General features: G+C 34.4%; 2 protein-coding genes across 2 annotated transcripts; one reads left to right on the top strand and one right to left on the bottom strand.

Moving 5' to 3' along the window:
• Positions 1–292: 292 nt before the first annotated feature.
• On the top strand, positions 293–9,115 carry LOC148300981 (prolyl 4-hydroxylase subunit alpha-1-like). The gene is made up of 9 exons (XM_088274015.1): positions 293–443; positions 1,206–1,384; positions 2,998–3,116; positions 3,513–3,613; positions 4,260–4,413; positions 4,637–4,861; positions 6,281–6,349; positions 6,467–6,632; positions 8,988–9,115. Exons 1-9 carry the CDS (start codon positions 415–417, stop codon positions 9,113–9,115), a joined length of 1,170 nt encoding a protein of 389 aa, XP_088130141.1. The 5' UTR covers positions 293–414.
• Positions 9,116–10,186: 1,071 nt separating this feature from the next.
• On the bottom strand, positions 10,187–21,340 carry ry (xanthine dehydrogenase rosy). Its single transcript, XM_088273986.1, has 8 exons — positions 21,173–21,340; positions 17,919–18,073; positions 15,232–17,392; positions 14,257–14,565; positions 12,898–13,235; positions 11,338–12,142; positions 10,580–10,747; positions 10,187–10,425 (listed from the first exon to the last, which is right to left on the bottom strand). Exons 1-8 carry the CDS (start codon positions 21,227–21,229, stop codon positions 10,375–10,377), a joined length of 4,044 nt encoding a protein of 1,347 aa, XP_088130112.1. The 5' UTR covers positions 21,230–21,340; the 3' UTR covers positions 10,187–10,374.

Below are 21,340 nucleotides of genomic sequence, written 5' to 3'. Positions count from 1 at the left end.
TCTGCAAAAGAAAACATAGATATAAGAAAGACCTCTTTATAACAGCAAAATATCCTGGTATCTCGGGATCTCTTATATCCAGGTTCTACTATATATTTGATGGGATACAGATGAGGTAAGTATAGGAGCTTAGGATCAAAGACATCACTGTTAAATAAGAAAGACATCACTGTTAAATAAGAAATAATTGGATGATAATGGAGAATAGCAATAACCCCTGCAAGACTATTTTAATTAGTACATAATAAGTAACGATATATTAATATGTAGATCTATCTAATTCTAGGTTTTTCAAATAAAATAACAGAGTTTAAGAATAATTTAACATATCCTACTAATGAGGATTTGAATGGAGCAGCAAATGCTTTGGTCAGATTACAGGACTTGTATAACCTAAACACACATGATTTAGCTATGGGCAAACTTAATGGCGTCAAATACAGGTAAGGTTATGTAATTCTTTACAACTACATAGTCACACAATGTTGTAAGACACTATTGGACATATTCGCAATAAACATTTAAATTTGAATTTATGACAAAAAAAAACTGTTAAGGCCGATCCTCAAATCTTTATTCTACCCTCATCCAGTTCAAATCATTATATCATATTCTTTATAAATTACCGGCGTTTGAACACCCATGTGTTGAAAACCGATTGCGAATTCATCTTCCTTCCGTCATATTAACGAGATTCCCAATGAAAAATTTATATTCATGCTAATCTGAATCATGAATTGTACAGCTTCGGGGTTTTCCAAATATTACCCCGTAATTCTGAAATAGCACTATGCGGGTTCTTATTTTATTTATATTTTCTGGACATTTTTACTGTAATTTCTGTTGCTATTTTATATCCACTAAAATTATTGAATTTTAAACATATTAAAATTTAATATTAAACATTTCAGTTCGTCCGCCTCCGTAGTGTAATAGTCAGCAGGCTACCATTCTGGAGGTCCCGGGTTCAATTCCTGGGGGCGTCAAATAAATTTAAGTGATTTTTTTCACTGTAATATTTATTCAATATTACCCTGGACTGGTACCTGAAACGGACGGCTGATCACCTTTCATTCCTCATGTGTTTACGATCAAGATAACATTGCGTTTATATGATGCAGTGCCCCATGCACCATTGGGGTGCGAATAAGGGTTTGAATAAAAACATTTTAGCCTCGAAAGACTTTAAAATTGTTATATTCCAGTGATCCAATGACAGCTGACGAATGTTTTGAATTGGGAAAGCAAGTTTATGAAGAGAAAGACTACTATCATGCCGATCTATGGATGACTGAATCATTACACAAATATGAGGAGGAAATTGACAAAACCGTATCAAAGGAAGATGTTCTTGAATACATCGCTTATAATGCATTTTTATCAGGTATACTTTACAAGCGTAAAAGTAATCATTGTCTTCACTGGCTTCATAGCTCACTTTCTCATTGATCTACGCTCTACTTGACTACATACCTTTCTGTCACAGTTCAATTTAATAAAATTAAATTTGTTTTTTTAATTGAATAAATAATTAATTCTGATACTTTTGTTAAGAAAGTAGAAGAATCCTGCTTCGGAACAGATCAATATCTAAAGCCATATTGTCCAGCGTAGTGGTAGTTCTTTCAACGGGGAATACCATCAGCAGTTTGATCCTATATATCGGAATCCAAAACCTCCAAACTGATGGTGACTTAAAAGATTATCAAGAACATATAAACCAAGTTCCCTATAATTTCAGGATTATCAAACATACTGCGAAACAACTGGTAAAATTTTGAAATCAAATACACATTCTTTCTAGTCTATAAACTATTATGGGTGTTTATACGCTAAAAAAAATGGTCGGGAAAGGCCAAAGATAATACGAGTACTACTCTCTCATAAAGAAATATTTATTATATAAAAGAAACTTTTTAAGGACTTTCTCCACCATAAGAGAGTATGTAAGCTTATGTGGCCCTAAAATCATCAAGCCACTCTCGAGGCACCGAGGAGTTACAAAAAGTGCTGCGGGTGTCTAAAAAAAACGAAATAGTGGTATTTACTAAGTAAAACATTAATTAAAAATGGATAGATTTTACCACAAAGTTACTGCCGAATCAATTAATAAAATCTAAAAAAAACCCTAGCCGCACACAGAATAAATCCTAATATTTAATCCACTACCGCTGACCTCTATGCGATTGTGAAATGTCAGGGTGTTCACAAATGTAATGCGAAAATCCTTAACATTCGAAGTATGCATCAGATTTTGATAGTTCTCTTTTTGGACATTAACGAGGGATGCAACCGAATAATGAAAAATGAAAAATTAGATTTTTTTTTTTTGACATCTCATCAAAGATGAAGAAGAATATGGAAGTCTGGGCATTTACGGGGCTGACGACCGTCATAGGCTGGTTTAAGTGATCACTTTACACACGTTTAACATTCAGCAATTCTACCCATTATTGACAACCACACTACTCAAATTCTTGGAAGTTCTATGTATATGAACCATTTTAGAAACCTTGTTCTTGAATCACTAGAACTTCACTAGAGACATCTATTGGTGAGATGTAAAGAAGCTTTTATTAATTGAGATAATTCTGTAATTGGAGATAATCCAGATTTTTTGAACAAGTATTTGGACACACTCAAAATGTTGTAAAAATAAGATTGTTTCGCATTCCCTATTCATATATATTTGGTTGGAGAAGATGAAAATCTTCAATATAAAAAAAATAGGGAAAAGGTATTTCTACCCGTTGGGTCGATTGATGCTTAAGGACGGGAAGGGTATTTTTATCTTCTGCACTGGCCACATTTCAAAGTCAGAAAAAAAGTTTTTTTTTAATATCAATATTATGTACCAATATCTTTGTTAAGATCTAAACTATGCATACAAAGTTATCAAATCCCGTCGCCAGCGGTCCGCAGGAGTAAATAACACCCGTCTGAAATGTGTAAATGAATGAAAAAATATGTAAAATGTTTGCACATTTTAATTTTTAGGGGATCTATCCAATGCAATAAGACTATCAAAGCAAGTTCTGGAAATCAATCCAAATAACACCAGAGTCGAGGGCAATCTTCTACATTATGAAAAAACTATTTTAGAAAATCCTAAAGCCGTGAGTAACTTCTGTTTTGATTGTTTTTGGATTGTAATATTTAAAGACCAAAAATTTTGCTGGCTAATCTTTTTGAAAGTCAACAGTTTGAGGGGAGATAAGGGGTCATTTATAATTACCTCGATCTATTAAAATTATATAGCCTTTCTTCTTCTTCTATTTGTGTCATGTCAGGTCCCCCTGACGTCGACTAACATTTAAGAGTAATTGTCCTTGTCTCGGGCAGCTCCAAATAGCGTCTCGACGGTCCTGATCCCCGTCCAATCTCGCATATTCAAGAGCCAGAAGATCTGTCTTCTGCTCATACCTCGTCGACCCTCTATTTTGCATTCAGCTTTATTTTTTTTAATTATAATAAATCTATATATTGATTATATATTTGTTTTATTTTTACAGGGTACTCTAGAGAAAAGTAGTCATAATCCACTGAAGCCAGAAAGTACGTATGCTGGACTCTGCAGGGAAGATCTTGAGTTGCCAGAAAATGTTAAGAAAAAGTATGAAGTATGAACCCAACAAACTAAAGAGAACCAAATACATACAACAATCTCCTTATCATTCATCGTTCACATTGTGTAATACCACTTTAAAAAACACTTCCTTATAACCCTTATCCGCACCCAATGGTGCATAGGGCACTGCATCAAGTTAATGCAGTGTTATCTAGATCATTACATATTACATGAAGGCAAGGTGATCACTCTTGCGCTTTAAAAACACTACTTCGTGACTACCTGTTTCAAAATAATCATTCCAGGTCAAATGTAAATTAAAATGAAATTGTTACACAAAGTGAACGATGAGTGTTATATTACCATACCACAAAGTTAACAATGCTTTTAATATACAAAATAGAACCAAATATAATTATGATAACAAGATTTCTTTAGTCGATATAATCTATGTACCTGGAAATTTCTCATTATGCTTGTTCGTGTAGTTAGTTCATCTTGTTTATATTACTTTATTATATGTTGCAAATTTGTAATTCTTGACATATTTTTATCCTCTTCTTCTGTGCGTGTCATGACAGGTCCCGCCTGACATCGACTATCACTTGAGATAATTGTCCCTTCAGAACACGCGTTCTGATTAGTGAATATTTTTCGCCACAGGATTAAATAATCGATTCATATTTTTCAGCCTAAAATGCCGTTATCTCTCTGACACTCATCCATTTTTAAAACTGGCTCCCTTTAAATTGGAGGAGCATTATTTGGACCCATACATTGTTGTATTTCATGATGTCATATATGACAATGAGATAGAATATATCAAGGAGACTGCCAAACTAAGGGTAAGTTTTCGAAATTTATTACACATTAGGGACGGGAAAGGTATTTCTACTCTTTCGGTTGATTGATGCTTAATTGTGGCAGGTTAATATGTTTTGTCAGGTATAAATACAACAAACATTGTTTTCATAATTCTGTAGAAAAAAAGGTGACTTTTTTGTCTGTTTCTCGGAAAATAACCCGAGAGTAGGGTAGTTAAGTGAATTGTAATATTTTTCATTGCAGTTCACACGGGCGACCGTAGTAGATGATAAAACCGGCGTTTCAGTAAAAGTCACATACCGCATCAGTAAAGCAACCTGGATCAAAGATCACGAGAATAAAATGATAGCCGCCATCACACAGAGGGTCAGCGACATGACGGGACTTCACATGGGCTCCTCAGAGGACCTTCAGATTGCTAACTATGGCATCGGAGGCCATTATGCTCCACATTTTGACTTCTCCAAGGTAAAATATATCATCATTTAAAAAAAATAGTAGATGCCCATCATTATATTTATTACAATGCATATACAATAAGATTTAATCTCGATTTTCCTCGAGGAACTTGTATACATTATCAGTTTACAACAAACACGAGCTAGTACAAGTATGGGTATACCACCCCGAGTTCCCTAACCATTGCTGCAATACTCCTTTTCATTCTCTATGATATGTACTATTCCTCATTCATTTTCATTACCACATAGCAATAATATCCTTCATCCTAATCTCCCTCATCATCTCCTATGTCATCTGCAACCCATTGAACTAATTCCACAAATATATAAATTAAAGCGTAGTATTGGTCATCCTGCCTTAATATATATTTTTTTATAATCATGATTGAGTTAACACTGTATTACGGGGCTCGGGTATTGGTAATAATAACTCGTAATTAGGATGCAATCGGTTTATTCAACAGGTCGCTATAACAGTACAAGGACAAGTGTGTGCAGTCTCCCCTGTATCAGTCTCATAAGGGTATAATGTAAACATTCCTCGCACCCCCCCCTGCTCCTAGTGGGCGCTTGGGGTCATAGTTCAAGTTGCTAGAATTACTGTGCTGTAACAATTGTATACATTAGATGATATGTCCTATGCATCAGATTGCTGCAAATAGGGGCTGGGGAAGATAATTGGTAGTTGAGTTTCCCTTCCCGATCCTTGAAAACTCCAAGAATACGTAGTAATAATTGATACATAATAATTATGGATAATTTACATAGCGCCATTTTCGTAAAATACTACTTCAAGGGCCCTTCACTGTGATATCATAAGACGCATTTTGCATTCTTGGACAGAGCAATATGTAACGAAATTTAAGTTAAAGGTTTACTTTCCTTCATATATAGCGTCAGATTATCTCGTAAACTCATCGCATCTGGCTTGGGTCCATCAGGATCATAAAGCCATCGAACGCACTTTTAACACATAAAAAAAAATATAGTAGATACTTAATATTTTAAGTAATTATTTAAGAATACAGGATTTTACTAGTAAAACTCGAGTACCGTAGAATGAGGCTACTTGAACTTTGATGTGTTACTTGAGCCCAGTACAAAAAAATATTTAAATCTGTATTTGGTCTACAATAATGAATGTATCGTGATAATAAGTGTCACCTGTCAGGGAAACAATGAATTATGTCGATACATTCTTTATTGTAGACCAAATACAGATCTAATTTTTTTTTTACTGGGCTCAAGTAACACATCAATGTTCAAGTAGCCCCGTTCTACGGTACCATCAATATAGTCACTAAATGGCATTACCCATTCAGCGATGGGATTCTACTAACACATTTTCATACTTGCATACCAAATAAAGTATTTGTCTATGCCAAGTCTACTGTTCCCCGGGTTAAATCTGTTTTGTTTTTTTTAGAGGGAAGATGAAAATTCCTTCGGCAACGTAAGTCCTGATGGAAATAGAATAGGAACGGTGCTATTTTATGTGAGTATAGTTCTCAGCTATTATCACTATTAAATAAGTTATATTAATAAGTATAGTTCTCAGCCATTATCACTATTAAATAACTTTCAAGACGGCAATAACATTGTTTTTTATCAGATGTCAGATGTGGCGCAAGGAGGTAACACCGTGTTCACCACAGTTGGACTCAGTGTGAAACCAAAGAAAGGCTCCGCAGTTTTCTGGTATAACTTGTATCCGTCTGGAGAAGGAAACTTCGCTACTAGACACGCAGCTTGTCCGGTATTGCAAGGAGTCAAGTGGGGTAATATTATATTTATCACTAGACTATCATCAAATTGCTATTTCAAACTATACTGGATATTATTTTTTTGACATCTCAACATAGATGAAGAATAATATGGAAGTCTGGGCATTTACGGGGCTTATGACCGTCATAAGATTAAGTGATCGCTTTACATGCGTGTAACATTCACAAATTCTACCCATGATTGACAACCACACTACTCAAATTCTTGGAACTTCTATATACATATATGATCCAATTTTAAAACATTGTGCTTGAATCACTAGAATTTTACTAGAGACATCTATTGGTGAGATGAAAGAAGCTTTTTATTGAGCAGAATCTCTTTCTTTTGACACACTCAAAATGTCATAAATTCACAAATCCTACCCATGATTGACAACCACGCTACTCAAATTTTTGCTACTCAAACTTCTAGATATATTGATCAAAATCGTAACATAGTATTTGAATTCACTAGAGACATCTTTGGTGGGATGAGAGAAGCTGTTTATTAGGCAGAAACTCTTTCATTTGTATGTGAGGTCCGTATTCTGGATATTATATTCACATACTCGAGAAATGCTAGATAATATCCTTTTGTTTTTTTTAGCTTATAATTTGATCAGTTAATTTATTCACAACATTTTGAGTGTATCCAAATACTTGTTCACAAATTTGGACTATCTCCAATTATAATTGGAGATAATCCAGATTTGTGACACACCCCAAATATCATACTGGAGATGTTTATCGTTCTTATGTCACAATGTGATAATATATAATTACTTACAACATTTTGAGTGCGTCCAAATACTCCAATTACAGGAGTTATTTTCATATTATTTTTTACATCTCGCTCACTCCTTTCAAGAACGTCATGAATCTAAAATTGTCAATTTTCAGTTGTGCATATTTTCGGAATGTCCAGAAAATGTACTATATTCCAGCAAAAGCGGCATAATTTTAACTTAATATTTACCCGCTACAGGGCAGAAAGTGTTGTTTTTGCATTTTAAAGAAAATGTATTGTTTAATTATTTTTTTAAATAAACTGAATATTTTTCAAATGGAGAAGAAACCTTCAGGTTTTACTTTAAAAGATCTGTTGCACAGTAAAAAGTTCAGAAAGTTGCTTGATATTTATTTTGAATACATTGTATTATATTTTTAAACTTAAAAAACGTTCTCCTGAAAAATCAAGTTTTTTGATTTATGACGTTCTTGAAAGGAGTGAGCGATCTCATCAAAGATGAAGAATAATATGGAAGTCTGGGCATTTCATTCCATTTAGTCTGGAAGATAATCCAGAACTTGTGAACAAGTATTTGGACACACTCAAAATGTAAATAAATTATCTGGTCAAATTATAAGCTTAAATAATAAAAATGAAAATGATGTTTTCAGGCGTTTCTCATGTGTGTGATTATAATGCAGGATTCGGACCTCGCTTACTAATAAAAGAGTTTCTGCTTAGTAAAAAGCTTTTCACCAATAGATGTCTCTAACGAAGTTCTAGTGATTCGAGAACAATGTTTCAAAATTGGATCATATATATAGAACTTCCAAGAATTTGAGTAGCGCGGTTGTCAATTATGGGTAGAATGAATATTACATGTCGCTCACTCCTTTCAAGAACGTCATAAATCAAAAAACTTGATTTTTCAGGAGAACGTTTTTAAAGTTTAAAAATACAATACAATGTATTAAAAATAAATATCAAGCCACTTATTGAACTTTTTACTGTGCAACAGATATTTTTAGGTTTTACTTGAAGGTATTTTCCCCATTTGAAAAATATTTACTATATTTAAAAAAATCATTATACAATACATTTTCTTCAAAATGCAAAAACAACATTTTCTGACCTGTAGCAGGTAAATATTAAGTTTAAAATATGCCTCTTTTGCTGGGATATAGTACATTTTCTGGACATTCCGAAAACATGCACAACTGAAAATTGACGATTTTTGATTTATGACGTTCTTGAAAGGAGTGAGCGATGTGTTTAAAGTAATCACTTAAAAGAGTTTCTGCTTAGTAAAAATCTTTTCACCAATAGATGTCTCTAACAAAGTTCTAGTGATTCGAGAACAGTGTTTCAAAATTGGTACATATTAATAGAACTTCCAAGAATTTGAGAGTGTGATTGTCAATAATGGGTAGAATTGGTGAATGTTGCACGTGTGTGAATTGATCACTTAAACCAGCCTATGACGGTCGTCAGCCCTGTAAATGCCCAGACTTCCATATTCTTCTTCATCTTTGATGAGATGTCAAAAAATATTATATATATATACAAATATATAATTACTTTGAAATCCTGACATGCTGGGGCGAGGACTATACACATCATTATATTTTACTTTTCAGTTTGCAATAAATGGATTCGTCAACTCGGGCAAGAGCTCATAAAGCCGTGCAACTTGCAATATCAAGATCAGGGCTATAATAATATGAAATATCCAACACCTGTTGAAAAACGTGTCAATAAAAAGTGACATTTTATTGAAATGTGTGTATGTCTTGATCAATGATGAAGGAATGACAGTGGAGGATTCTTTTTAAAATGTTATTTATTATGAAATAAAGATAAGATTGTATTTTATTAATTAATACACAATTTTGTACAATATTACAATATATATTATGTAGTATGAAATAATAATATCGTTAAGATACAGCAAAAAGTAAATTTTTCAATTTATGTGATTTGTTATAAGGTCTTCTTCTTCTCTTCAAGCCCTTATCCGCACCCCAATGGTGCATAGGGCACTGCATTACATAAACGCAGTGTTAACTTGATTGTTAACACATGAAGGAAAGGTGATCAGCCCTCCGCTTCAAGTACCGGTGCAGGGTAATATTGAATAAATATTAGAGTGAAAAAATCACTTATATGTATATATTTAACCCCCCCCTGGGAATCGAACCCAGGGCCTCCAGAACAGTAGCCGAGCGTGCTAACCATTATACTACAAAGGTGGAGGTTTAAAGTCATATAGTGTCTGTATGATCTGTATATTATAATATATGTGTTTTTTTAAATAAAATAAAATAGTTAAATATTTACAGTTACATGTATATATTTATTTATATGTCCGCCTCCGTAGTGTAATGGTCAGCACACTCGGCTACTGTTCTGGAGGACCCGGGTTCGATTCCCAGGGGGGGTAAAATAAATATGAGTGATTTTTTCACTGTAATATTTATTCAATATTACCCTGGACTGGTACCTGAAGCGGAGGGCTGATCACCTTTCCTTCATGTGTAAACGATTAGGAAAACACTACGTTTATATGACGCAGTGCCCTATGCACCATTGGGGTTTGGATAAGGGTTTTATTATTATTATTATTATTATATGTATAAAAATTTAAAAAAATAGTTGTACATTAATTTTTCCATTTTATCAAAATATCATGTATAAATTGTTGCACCACTTTTCCTTCATGTGTAAACGATTAAGAAAACACTACGTTTATATGACGCAGTGCCCTATGCACCATTGGGGTGTGGATAAGGGTTTTATTATTATTATTATTATTATATGTATAAAAATTAAAAAAAATAGTTGTATGTCAATTTTTCCATTTTATTAAAATATCATGTATAAATAATTGTTGCACCACTATAAAACTACTAATAAGAACTACATAATATCCATAATAATTAACAGAGTTTAAAAAAAACAAGGTGCCGCAAAATATTGTCATCATTATAAGAGCACTTTGACATTTATTATTTTGTTGTTTCTACCTCATGGTACAATGTTCCAAGGTGTGAATGTGCCAGGAATTGGTTCTTCAAACTGAAAAAAGTGCCAAATATAAATTAATAGTCATTTTTATTTTAACCAAGCAAAATTAATAGTTTGAAAGTCTCAAATTAACATTTCAATAAAGAATTCCAACAGCAATTTAAAAACTATACATTTCTATATTAAATATGTCCAAATGACTTACCCGGGTTGTGATGTGGTCTTCACAGGCCATTCTGATTCTGGAAGCTGTAGCGGGAGATACTAGCTGGAAGTCTGGACCATGACCCGATTCTTTACGGGCAGCCGTGATGGCTTCCCGAATCGCAAAGAAGGCAGATGATGCAAGGAATAATGGTGGCTCTCCGATAGCCTAGGAAAAAAATCATTGTGTGTAATTCATTTGAGAGGAATATAATAGAAACGACTACGAAGGATATAAATGAAGTCTGATTCAGCAATCTCTACACACCTAAAAAGGAATAAAGTCATTTTTTCCATTGAAAAGTTCAATTGAAAGCCAGAGAATGCTTCAGGTATTTGTCTTTACCATTTAAAATTCTTCATCTTCAAACCCTCATCCGCACCCGATGGTGTATATGGTACTGCATTATATAAACGCAATGTTGTCTTGATCGTTAACACACGAAGGAAAGGTGATCAGCCCTCCGCTTCAGGTACCACTCCAGGGTAATATTGAATAAAAATTATAGTGAAAAAATCACTTGTATTTATTTTACCCTCCCTGTGAATCGAACCCGAGACCCCCTGTATGGTAGCCGAGCGTGCTAGCAATTACACTACGGAGGCGGACAAATTACGCTAGTAAATTAACAGTACAATACTATCCTTCATCCTTCACTTTGTGTAATACCACTTAAAAAGTGGTATTGTATGGAGAGTGTTATATTACCATACCAAAAAGTAACAATGCTTTTAATATACTAAATAAATTAACAGTACCTTTGAAGAATATACAGCTCGTGGATTCGGAGCTCCTTTCAATAGAGACACATTGAATTCAGCCGGTATATCTGTAAATCCGGGAATCTTATAAGCTCCGGGACCTCTACTGTACATAGTCCCAGTCGGAGAGAATATAAGTTCTTCCAATGTGTAAAGTCCGTATCCTTGAACGAACGCTCCTTCGATTTGCCCAATGTCTATGGCCGGATTCAGACTCTCCCCTACGTCCATCACAATATCTGTCCTTAGAACGCGGTGGTCTCCGGTCAAGCAGTCTATTTCGACTTCGGAGCATGCTACTCCGTATGTGTAGTAATTGAAGGGGGTTCCTTTGTTAGTGTTTATATCATAGCCGATGTTCGGTGTGTAGAAGTAACCTACGGCGGAGAGGCTGACACAGGTGAGGTAAGCCGTAGCCACCCAATCCTCCCATTTCCCGTCAGGATTACTCTTCTTGATGGGAGCCAGTCTCTCCATGATCTGGTTGCAAGCGTTCATCACCGCCATTCCGTTAGTATCGGAGCTGACACTCGCTGCTGTTGGAGACGTGTTTGGCACTTTATCGGTCGACGTTTCGGATATGTATATTTTGGACGAGTCTATCTGAAGAACTCTAGAAGCAATTTGTATCATTTTTGTGTGCAGTCCTTGTCCCATTTCGGTTCCTCCGTGAGAAAGTAGCACGGATCCGTCCGTGTAGACCAGTACGAGGGCTCCGGCCTGATTCAAAAAGCTTATGGAGAATGCGATTCCAAACTTTGTTGGCACCATACTTATTCCTCGTTTTTTCCACCGATTATCCCTGTAAATATTATTTATCTAAATATTTGCACATTTTATAAAATACCTTATCGATCCCGCATTGTGAAGTTGATGATTGAATTTCAATACGGTATCTAATTCATTTGATCTGAAGCCAAGATTGAAATCAGTTTTGGACTTCAAACACCTGTATAGAGGGACTTAATAAATTATTGCAGAAAAAATTAACTATTACTTGACTTTATTGGGAATTATATCCAGGACTCCATGAATGGAAGCCGAACATGCCGACCACTAAGCTAATTAAATTGTTAAGCTTGATTTAAGATGTTTTACGTTACATTACAAATCTCTAAAGATATGCTTTTAATTCTTGAATAAATAAATAATAATGCATAGTTATTTCAACAATCAAAAACATTTCATGAATAGTTTGTTAAATATGTAATGCGTGTGAAGTAAAATAATAATTCATTCATTCATTCAAACCCTTATCTGCACCCCAATGGTGCATAGGGCACTGCATCATATAAACCCAGTATTATCTTGATCATAAACACATGAAGGAAAGGTGATCAGCCCTCCGCTTCAGGTACCAGTCCATGGTAATATTGTATAAATATTAGGGTGAAAAAATCACTTATATTTATTTTACCCCCCGGGAATCGAACCCGGGACCTCCAGAACGGTAGCCGAGCGTGCTGACCATTACACTACGGAGGCGGACAAAAATAATAATAGTATTATTTAAAGATAATTTAGTAATTAACAAAAATAAAAATTTAATTATTTTACTTGTTGTATTTTTCAATGTCTTGTCGGCGTTTTTCATAGTCAGATTTGAGCAGACATTCTTCCCAACATCTAGTGAGAGTGCAGTGCGTCAGGCTCTGATTGAAGTGCGTCGTCTGTCCTTCCTGGTATAGATTCATCCGAGCCACTTCGACGGGAGATTTGCCAAGTTTCAAGGCCACTTCTCGCAAAAAGTTCTCGGCGCACAGCATCGCCTGAGGACCTCCGAAGCCTCGGAAAGCCGTATTTGACGGCAGGTTAGTTTTGCAAACATAACCGACTACTTCCAAGTTTGGGATGTAGTAGGAATTTTCGCAATGCAACATGGCCCTTTCCATTACCTGTAAAATGATTTTTGAAAAACCTCGATTTTCAGGTAAGTTTACTAAAATATCAAATATGCGATAAGTCATATTATAACCCGTTCATACTTAGCAATTTTCTTAACTGCCGTACCTTTGGGTTATTATTTATTATTCAAAAAGTAGGTAAAAAATCTTTGGGTTTTTTTCATTACTCAATAATATGTAATACTTTTTACAATGTACCAGATTTTTTCAAAACAAAAAACTTATTTATAGCCTTTTATACCCTTTGCAGGTCAAAGGTTCTCAACATAATGTGCCGCCGGATTTTTTTTTGTAATAATATTCTATTGAATATTTTTTACAAATATGTATATTTTGTATTGAATGTAATACATATCGCTCACTCCTTTCAAGAACGTCATAAATCAAAAATTGTCAATTTTCAGTTGTGCATGTTTTCGGAATGACCAGAAAATGTACTATATCCCAGCAAAAGAGGCATATTTTTAACTTAATATTTACCCGCTACAGGCCAGAAAATGTTGTTTTTACATTTTGAAGAAAATGTATTGTTTAATTTTTTTTTTAATATCCTAAATATTTTTCAAATGGAAAAAAACCTTCAGGTTTTACCTAAAATGATCTGTTGCACAGTAAAAAGTTCAATAAGTGGCTTGATATTTATTTTTAATACGTTGTGTTATGTTTTCAAAATTTAAAAGCGTTGTCCTGAGAAATCAAGTTTTTTGATTTATGACGTTCTTGAAAGGAGTGAGCGATATATCAATAAAGTCTCGACATATTCTGCAAATGAGGAAGCCAGCGATATTGACCTCGAAATACTAAACTCGTTGTATGAGATATTCATACGCGTAGGGCGATTATGAACAATTTGGCGTATCACAAGCATTTTTTTGGTTGCGGGTATACTTTTTTGTAACTGAATGTACAGGATACTATGTGTTTCATTTGGGCGATAATATAGCAGACTTATCACATACGTTCATATAGAGAGGGCGGTTAAATGCAAAAAAGTCAATAATAAATAATTTACCGCTGGTGATAGGTCCATTGAATATCCCGCATTATTGTACATGTATATACTGGCACCAGTTATTTTTCCACTCTTCATGAAAGCTATCTTGTACTTAAAGTAAAATGGATGGCGAGCTCCTGATATGAGCATATCTTCATCTCGGTCTAGCATGCACCGAACCGGGCGCTGTAGTTTGTGGGCCGCGAAGGCTACGGGAACGGCAACTAACAGTCCGCGGGACTCTTTGCCGCCAAATCCTCCGCCAATTCTTTTCACTTTGGTCACTATACGGTTGATTGGGATTCCCAAAATATAAGACACCATTTTCTGAAAATTAAGGTTGAGTACATTAAAAAAATTATCTGATAATATTAGCATAAATGTTAACATTATCATATTATCATATAATGTTTAAAAATTGGTTCATATATATAGAACTTCCAAGAATTTGAGTAGTGTGATTGTCAATAATGGGTAGAATTGATGAATGTTACACGTGTGTAAAGTGATCACTTAAACCAGCCTATGACGGTCGTCAGCCCCGTAAATGCCCAGACTTCCATATTCTTCTTCATCTTTGGTGAGATGTAAAAAAATAATATTATTAGATAGCTATTTTAATAAGAGATGCACCAGCTAATTGGTGGTTGGCGGCTGGTTTTCGATGATTCGGCTTAGCGGGACAAATATCCAACAAAATATCAGAGTAAATCATACAGATATATATCAAGGAATATTTTACCTGAAGGAAGTTAATATTTGACCTTGCAATAAAAAAATCATATTAAAAAAATAGGATCCTTTCCTGAGCTTAAAATTAATTTAAATGTAGTGCAGATTCACAAAGCACACTGATATTTCCAACGGCAATAAGTGAAATTTGGAATAACTCTATATTTCATGCACTATCTCTATGCTTCCTTTTGACAGTTGATTTTGTTATTAGTGAAAATAATTGATATTTACTATTATTTATATTTACTATCTACTTACACTTATTTCAGAAGGATGTTGGCTCGAGGAGAAAATTTCCAATTCATTGTCTTCTTTTTTAGGAACAGCTCGTGATGTGTGAGTTTCTAAATAAAAATGTTCTTGACCTCCAACATAGAACTCATTTTCTATGACAAAGTCTGCATTTTTAAAGGCCGTTTCAACATCGCCTCTCACAATCCTCTTGGGACTGCCGGGGATATAAGATTTAGCATCAATAGCGTCTTTGATTGTAACGAGTACCGGTTTCAAATCCTCGTATGTCACTTTGACGGCCTTGGCTGCTTTTTGAGCAATCGCTTGGGTCTCGGCAAGTACGACTCCTATAGTTTGTCCTTGGCTGGTTACTTTCTTGGAAATGAATAACTCTTCATCGTGAACTAGAGGGCCCATATTATTCATCTTTTCATCGATATCCGACGCCGATAAAAATGATACAACACCCGACATGGCGAGAGCTTCACTCGCATCTATCGATACAATGTTGGCATGAGCTCTAGTAGACAGAACATGCGCAAGATACAGTTCGTCTTCTAATGGTGTCATGTCATCGCAGTAGACGGCTTCTCCTGTAGCCTGCTTCAAGCCTGAAGCGTGAACTACGGGACGGCCAACCGGATCTACGCCTGACTGTTCATCGGAAGTCAGTTGAAAGTATTGGGAAGATTTTAAGGTGGTGTGGTCAAAACCCCCTATTCCACTAATGTCACGATCAGAAATTTGATCCACATGGGGTACGTTTTCTCCAGATAGCTCATTAGCAATTTCTAAATATGCTTTGAAAAACAAACTCAGTGTTAAAGAACGCCTGTATTGAATCATTCCACCGGGTGCGGATGGAGACAATGGTAACTCATTTATCAAACTATCAAATGCCTTCTTCATCATGTTTTCATTCCAATGTAGCCCTATAAGACTTGTGGTAGTGTTTCTGGCTACAACAGTAATAGGTGCCATTCCTCCAAAGGCGAGGTTCATGTCAATAATGGCTCCATTTTTCATATCAAACTTGACATCCACAGCCATGTTGACTATTGCTATATCATCGTCTCTTCGTTTTGCCTGTTTGTACGCTTTGAAATATTGATTCTCTTTAGTATAAGGTACTTTGATAGAAACTAACACTTCATCTTGTTCCGAAATGTTTTTTCTGTAGCCAGTGAAGAACGAATGATCCATCACAAGTTTCCTCTGCTTTCTGGAACTTTCGAATGTCAAAATAACACCAGCCGCCATAAAGATAGGATTTAAATCAGAAATAGGGCTGCCTGTCATTATATTCCCCCCCACAGCGGCCACATTTCTAATTTGCTTTCCCGCAAACCAATACAACATATCGACAATGGCTTTGAAAATTCTGGTTTTGAACGGTGGTAACGTTGCTATCAATGAACTCATAGCAGATTCCATGTTGGTCAGTGTAACTGCCGCCCCCAATAATATGCCATCATCCAAAACTCTAATAACATTGAGTTCGGGAACATGGTTTGGCATTATGATGACTGGGTAGGTACAATTTTTAAATTTAACTTCTACTCCGACTTCGGTATTCCCAGTAACTATTTTGGCTTCTTTATGGATAGATTTGAGTTTGAGAAGGTCTGTCAATTGTTTTGGGCGATACCAAGTGACATTTGTTCCTTTAAAAATCAGTTTTTGGGAGTCGTATTCGGATGATAGCTTTAGTTCTGGGGGAAAAATTGGTTCTTGCGATGGATCATATGGCACAAAATTATTAGAAGAGAAAGTGTCTTGGGCTTCATCCCCGCTTGGCGCGGCGTTCTGTGGGTTTCGGCAACATTTGTCCCCCATGCCGCATACACCATTGGAATTTTGAGCGAGTATCTGATGATTCTCCCATTCTTCAGTAAATGTTTTATATCCTTCGATGATTGGTCTGTAGCCTGTGCAGCGGCATAAATTACCTTGAAAAGTGACTTCCAAGTCTTTGTAGGATGGTTTGGGCATACTTCTTAATAAAGTGTACATGGACATTACGATTCCCGGTGTGCAGAAGCCGCACTGAGAGCCGTGTGCCTTGGCGATACGCTCCTGGACGGGATGTAAACGAGTCTTGGTAGATCCGATTCCTTCTACTGTTGTGACTGCTAGTCCGTGCATCGAGCATACTGGAGCCAGGCAAGCATTTACCGCTAAATGTCTGATTAATTTAAGTCAGAAAAATATAGCAAAATTATTTATTTTTGTGTTTAAAGAGGTAAGAATAAAAATTACCAATAATAGTACATTATTGGTAATTTTTATGAAGTCACATTTATGCTAAGGTAAATTGACGCTCTGTCACTAAATGATATTTATTAATTAAGTAAAGCAATTCTATATTCACTTTACTACACAAATCACTACTTCGTGTCGGGTTGTGGTCCCGTGGTTAGTGTCGCGGACTCTTAAGTCAGAGTTTCTCGGTTTGAACCAACTCTACCACAATTTGATACCTATTTCTAATAATGAGCCGCTTAGGCTCACAGAAATAGTATGAAATTGAAATATTTGTGTTAATAATAAAAAAAACATAAATATTTCTCTTTTTTAAAAAAAAATAATAAAAAAAAATTATCTGTTTATGTGACTGTGAGTACCATCAAGTGACGGCAAGTCTATATGTAAATACAAAACATTTTTGAAGTGAATGATAAACTCAGAAAACATAATGTTGGTAAGGATACATGATCTTGTTGTCACTCCTGTCATATTTGGAGACCATAACAGTGCAAGCGCCACAGCCGCCCTCTGCGCATCCCAGTTTGGTTCCACACAGTCCAAGTTTCCGCCGCAGGTAATGCAGCAGCGTCCATTCTGGGTCCGGATTGTCTTCAACTACCTGCAAGATCATTTCGTTTACTTTATAAGGAATGAATAAAACCTGAAAATTAACAATATTTTTGACTAGAGACTAAAAAAAAATTATTGCTATTCATCATATTGATTGATGCTATCTAAAAAAGTGTGATAAAAAAGTAACTACTTTTTAGGAGATGTATTTGAAGCATACAACATAAGACCATTCCAATTAGACGGAACGAAGCCTTGGCAATTTGTTTATGTATATCAATGTACATTAATGTACATGACTACCAAACAAAGTTATAGCGCTTTAGATGCAACTACTGAAAAGTAGTTGCATCTAAAGTAGTTGCACTCCTTTCAAGAACGTCACAAATAAAAAATCGACGATTTTAAGTTTAAGTAAGATGTTTTTGGAATGCCCAGAAAATGTATTATATCCCAGCAAAAGAGGCATAGTTTTGACTTAATATTTACCCGCTACAGGGCAGAAGTGTTGTTTTTGCATTTTGAAGAAAAGGTATTGTTTGATTATTTTTTTAAATATACTAAATATTTTTCTAATGGAGAAAAAACCTTCAGGTTTTACCTAAAAAAATCTGTTGAACAGTAAAAAGTTCAATAAGTGGCTTGGTATTTATTTTTAATACATTGTATTATATTTTTAAACTTTAAAAACGTTCTACTGAAAAATCAAGTTTTTTATTTGTGACTTTCTTAAAAGGAGTGAGCGATTTGTTACTCATTCTCTTGTGGCTGGCATCAGTTGTTATAAATTATTGAAATTATTATCATTTCAATAATAAATAATTGCAAGTTAGAAATAACTTGTAATTATTGAAAACATTGTTGTAATTTAAAATTGTGGATATGTGTATGACGAAATAAATTAATTTATAGTATAAAGATCCAACTAGTTTCCACAGCACATTTTCTTCATAAGAGATACTTCCAAACTATACATTCTAGATAAATATAGAAAGGTGCATCACGTGAAATGATAAAATCGACAAAGAGAAAATTTCACCATCACATGATATTGTTTTTACATTTATTAGGTTGATAGAACAATTTGCCCAACAGTTACAAAAGTCATGATTAAACTGATAATTTAATATAGTCAACAATTTAACATTATCATAACAGGTTTATATTTTTATTGCGTAAACCATTGCGCATAAAATACTTGTATGGAAATAAACAGTTTATATATTCGTTTTCATTAAATGTTTGAATATCAATCATAGCTGTCCGCCTCTGTAGTGTAATGGTCAGCAGGCTCGGCTACAGTTCAGGAGGTTCCGGGTTCGATTCCCAGGGGGGGGGATCAAATAAATGTAAGTGATTTGTTCACTCTAATATTTATTCAATATTACTCTGGACTGGTACCTTAAGCGGAGGGCTGATCATCTTTCCTTCATGTGCTAACGATTGAGATAACTTTAACAAAATTGAAAAAATTCTTCTTTTCATACTTACCGTTCCTGCTCCCTTTCCTTTCTTATACAGCAGTTATGTCTTTCATCATATCCTACCATGATCTGGAACTCATTAAATAAATTCTACTCCTACACTTAAGGATCTGAAGCTCTGGACTAATTACTTTGTGTAATTGACAATCAATTTAACACTGTATCAATCCGATGTCGTGCCGTTTGCACCATTTGGGTGTGAATAAGTGTCAAAGAAAAGTAAAAAAATGTTGCAGGGAGTAAATTTATCTAAAATAACACTTTGAGAACATGCAAATGCTCCTATTACGGCGTAATTTCCAAGTTTTACATAAGTAAAAAGGTTTATTATTAAAAATAAATTTCTAAGAGTTGTGATTTCTTTTTAGTATTTTTGATATTTTAATGGATAATATATTCAATTCATTACAATACTATATAATTACATTACAATGGAATTTCATCAGAAATTCATTTTATCAAATTTGATCTGACTACCGAGCGCTTTCGCATAGAAGACATCTTCAAAATGGTAATGGGTATACACAAATTGTTGCCTAAGTACTAACACGATACTTACAATAGATTAGCAGCAAGACAAAGTTAAAAACATAAAGAAAACATGGGACATTTACAATTTTATAATTTTTATAGCTTTTTTATCAGGTAAGAAATTGCTTTTTTGTTGATGTTACTAACACAGTATTATAAGAGTTAAGATAAGATATAAATAGGTAGGTAGTTAATATGAAATAAAGTAATTAATATTTTCTAACAATATCACATTATTTGGATAGTTATTTTTTAAAACTAAAATCACAGTCAGCACTTTTGGCTGTCTGCTGAAGGTCTTAGTTTGTTTTTTTTTTTAAATTCGATATTTGTGTTCTCATTATATACAAAAATATTACAATTTAATTTTTTTAAGCCCCAAGCAGCCCATTATTGAAAAATAGGAACAAGGTTGTGGTACAGTGGTCTCAAAACCCAGAAACTTTGACTCAGAGTATACATTGACCATGGGACCACAGTCCAATTCCCAGGGGGATCAAAATAATATATGTAAAAATATTTATTTATTTCATATCACCCTGAATTAACGATTAAGATAACACGAAAATGGTGCTATATAAATTATCCAAAATTATTATTATTATTATTTCGTCGATCTTATGTAATGCCCCATGCACCAATGTGTGCGGGTAAGGGTTAGAAGAGAATTTTATTATTCTAATGAGTTTGCTCACTTGACCTAAATTATAATGTTTTCATAATAAAAATAGAAGAAATCCTGAATAAAATTAAAATTTTAAAATAAAATTATTAAATATTTTATATTTTTGCCAACCCTGTTCACAAATAATAGTCGTATTTTTAAGCGCCGTCTTCAAAGTTTTCTGGCGCCTGGAATGGAAATTCCTCATGTTTAAAAAAAAGTCATAAAAGATAAAACAAAATTTTAAAGAGGTGAAAAATCGTTTTATAATTTACAATAATAAATACAATTACACATTACACACTATCAACCTTCACAAGTCCATATTTTTTTAAAGAAATAATAATAATAATAGTCATTATACGAAAAAAATAAACTAATATCATTATCTGGTACTGCATTATCAACACAAAACAAACAAATGATAGCATAAAATCATTCAAATTAATTTGCACAAAGTTGAGGTTACCTTTTTTCCGTTTACGAAAAACGTCAAAGTCGTGGCGACTGGCGATTCCCCGGACATTGTAATCCGAAACTGCGACACGAAACCATAAAGTGTTTGAAAGGAATGTAAAACCGGACACGCGGACGAACAAGTTGCACCTCGTCGGCGGTCGAAACGAGAAACGAGACT

Source organism: Brachycentrus maculatus, unplaced genomic scaffold (assembly GCF_059751285.1).
Source record: "Brachycentrus maculatus isolate JH-2025_06_01 unplaced genomic scaffold, ASM5975128v1 h1tg000624l, whole genome shotgun sequence".
NCBI classification, from domain to species: Eukaryota; Metazoa; Arthropoda; class Insecta; order Trichoptera; family Brachycentridae; genus Brachycentrus; species Brachycentrus maculatus.
The sequence above is the reverse complement of the archived record's forward strand: the minus strand, read 5'-3'. Positions and strand labels throughout refer to the sequence as shown.

Excerpts from the sequence above, each read along its gene's own strand:
- ry (XM_088273986.1), bottom strand. The coding sequence starts at position 21,229 with ATGTCCGGGGAATCGCCAGTCGCCACGACTTTGACGTTTTTCGTAAAC. Across the intron at positions 14,566-15,231 it reads AACATCCTTCTGAAATAAGT|AAAATGGTGTCTTATATTTT; the intron begins GTAAGTAGATAG and ends CTTAATTTTCAG. Across the intron at positions 12,143-12,897 it reads GACATTGAAAAATACAACAA|GGATAATCGGTGGAAAAAAC; the intron begins GTAAAATAATTA and ends TAATATTTACAG.
- LOC148300981 (XM_088274015.1), top strand. The coding sequence starts at position 415 with ATGGGCAAACTTAATGGCGTCAAATACAG. Across the intron at positions 1,385-2,997 it reads TTATAATGCATTTTTATCAG|GGGATCTATCCAATGCAATA; the intron begins GTATACTTTACA and ends TTTAATTTTTAG. Across the intron at positions 6,350-6,466 it reads TAGGAACGGTGCTATTTTAT|ATGTCAGATGTGGCGCAAGG; the intron begins GTGAGTATAGTT and ends GTTTTTTATCAG.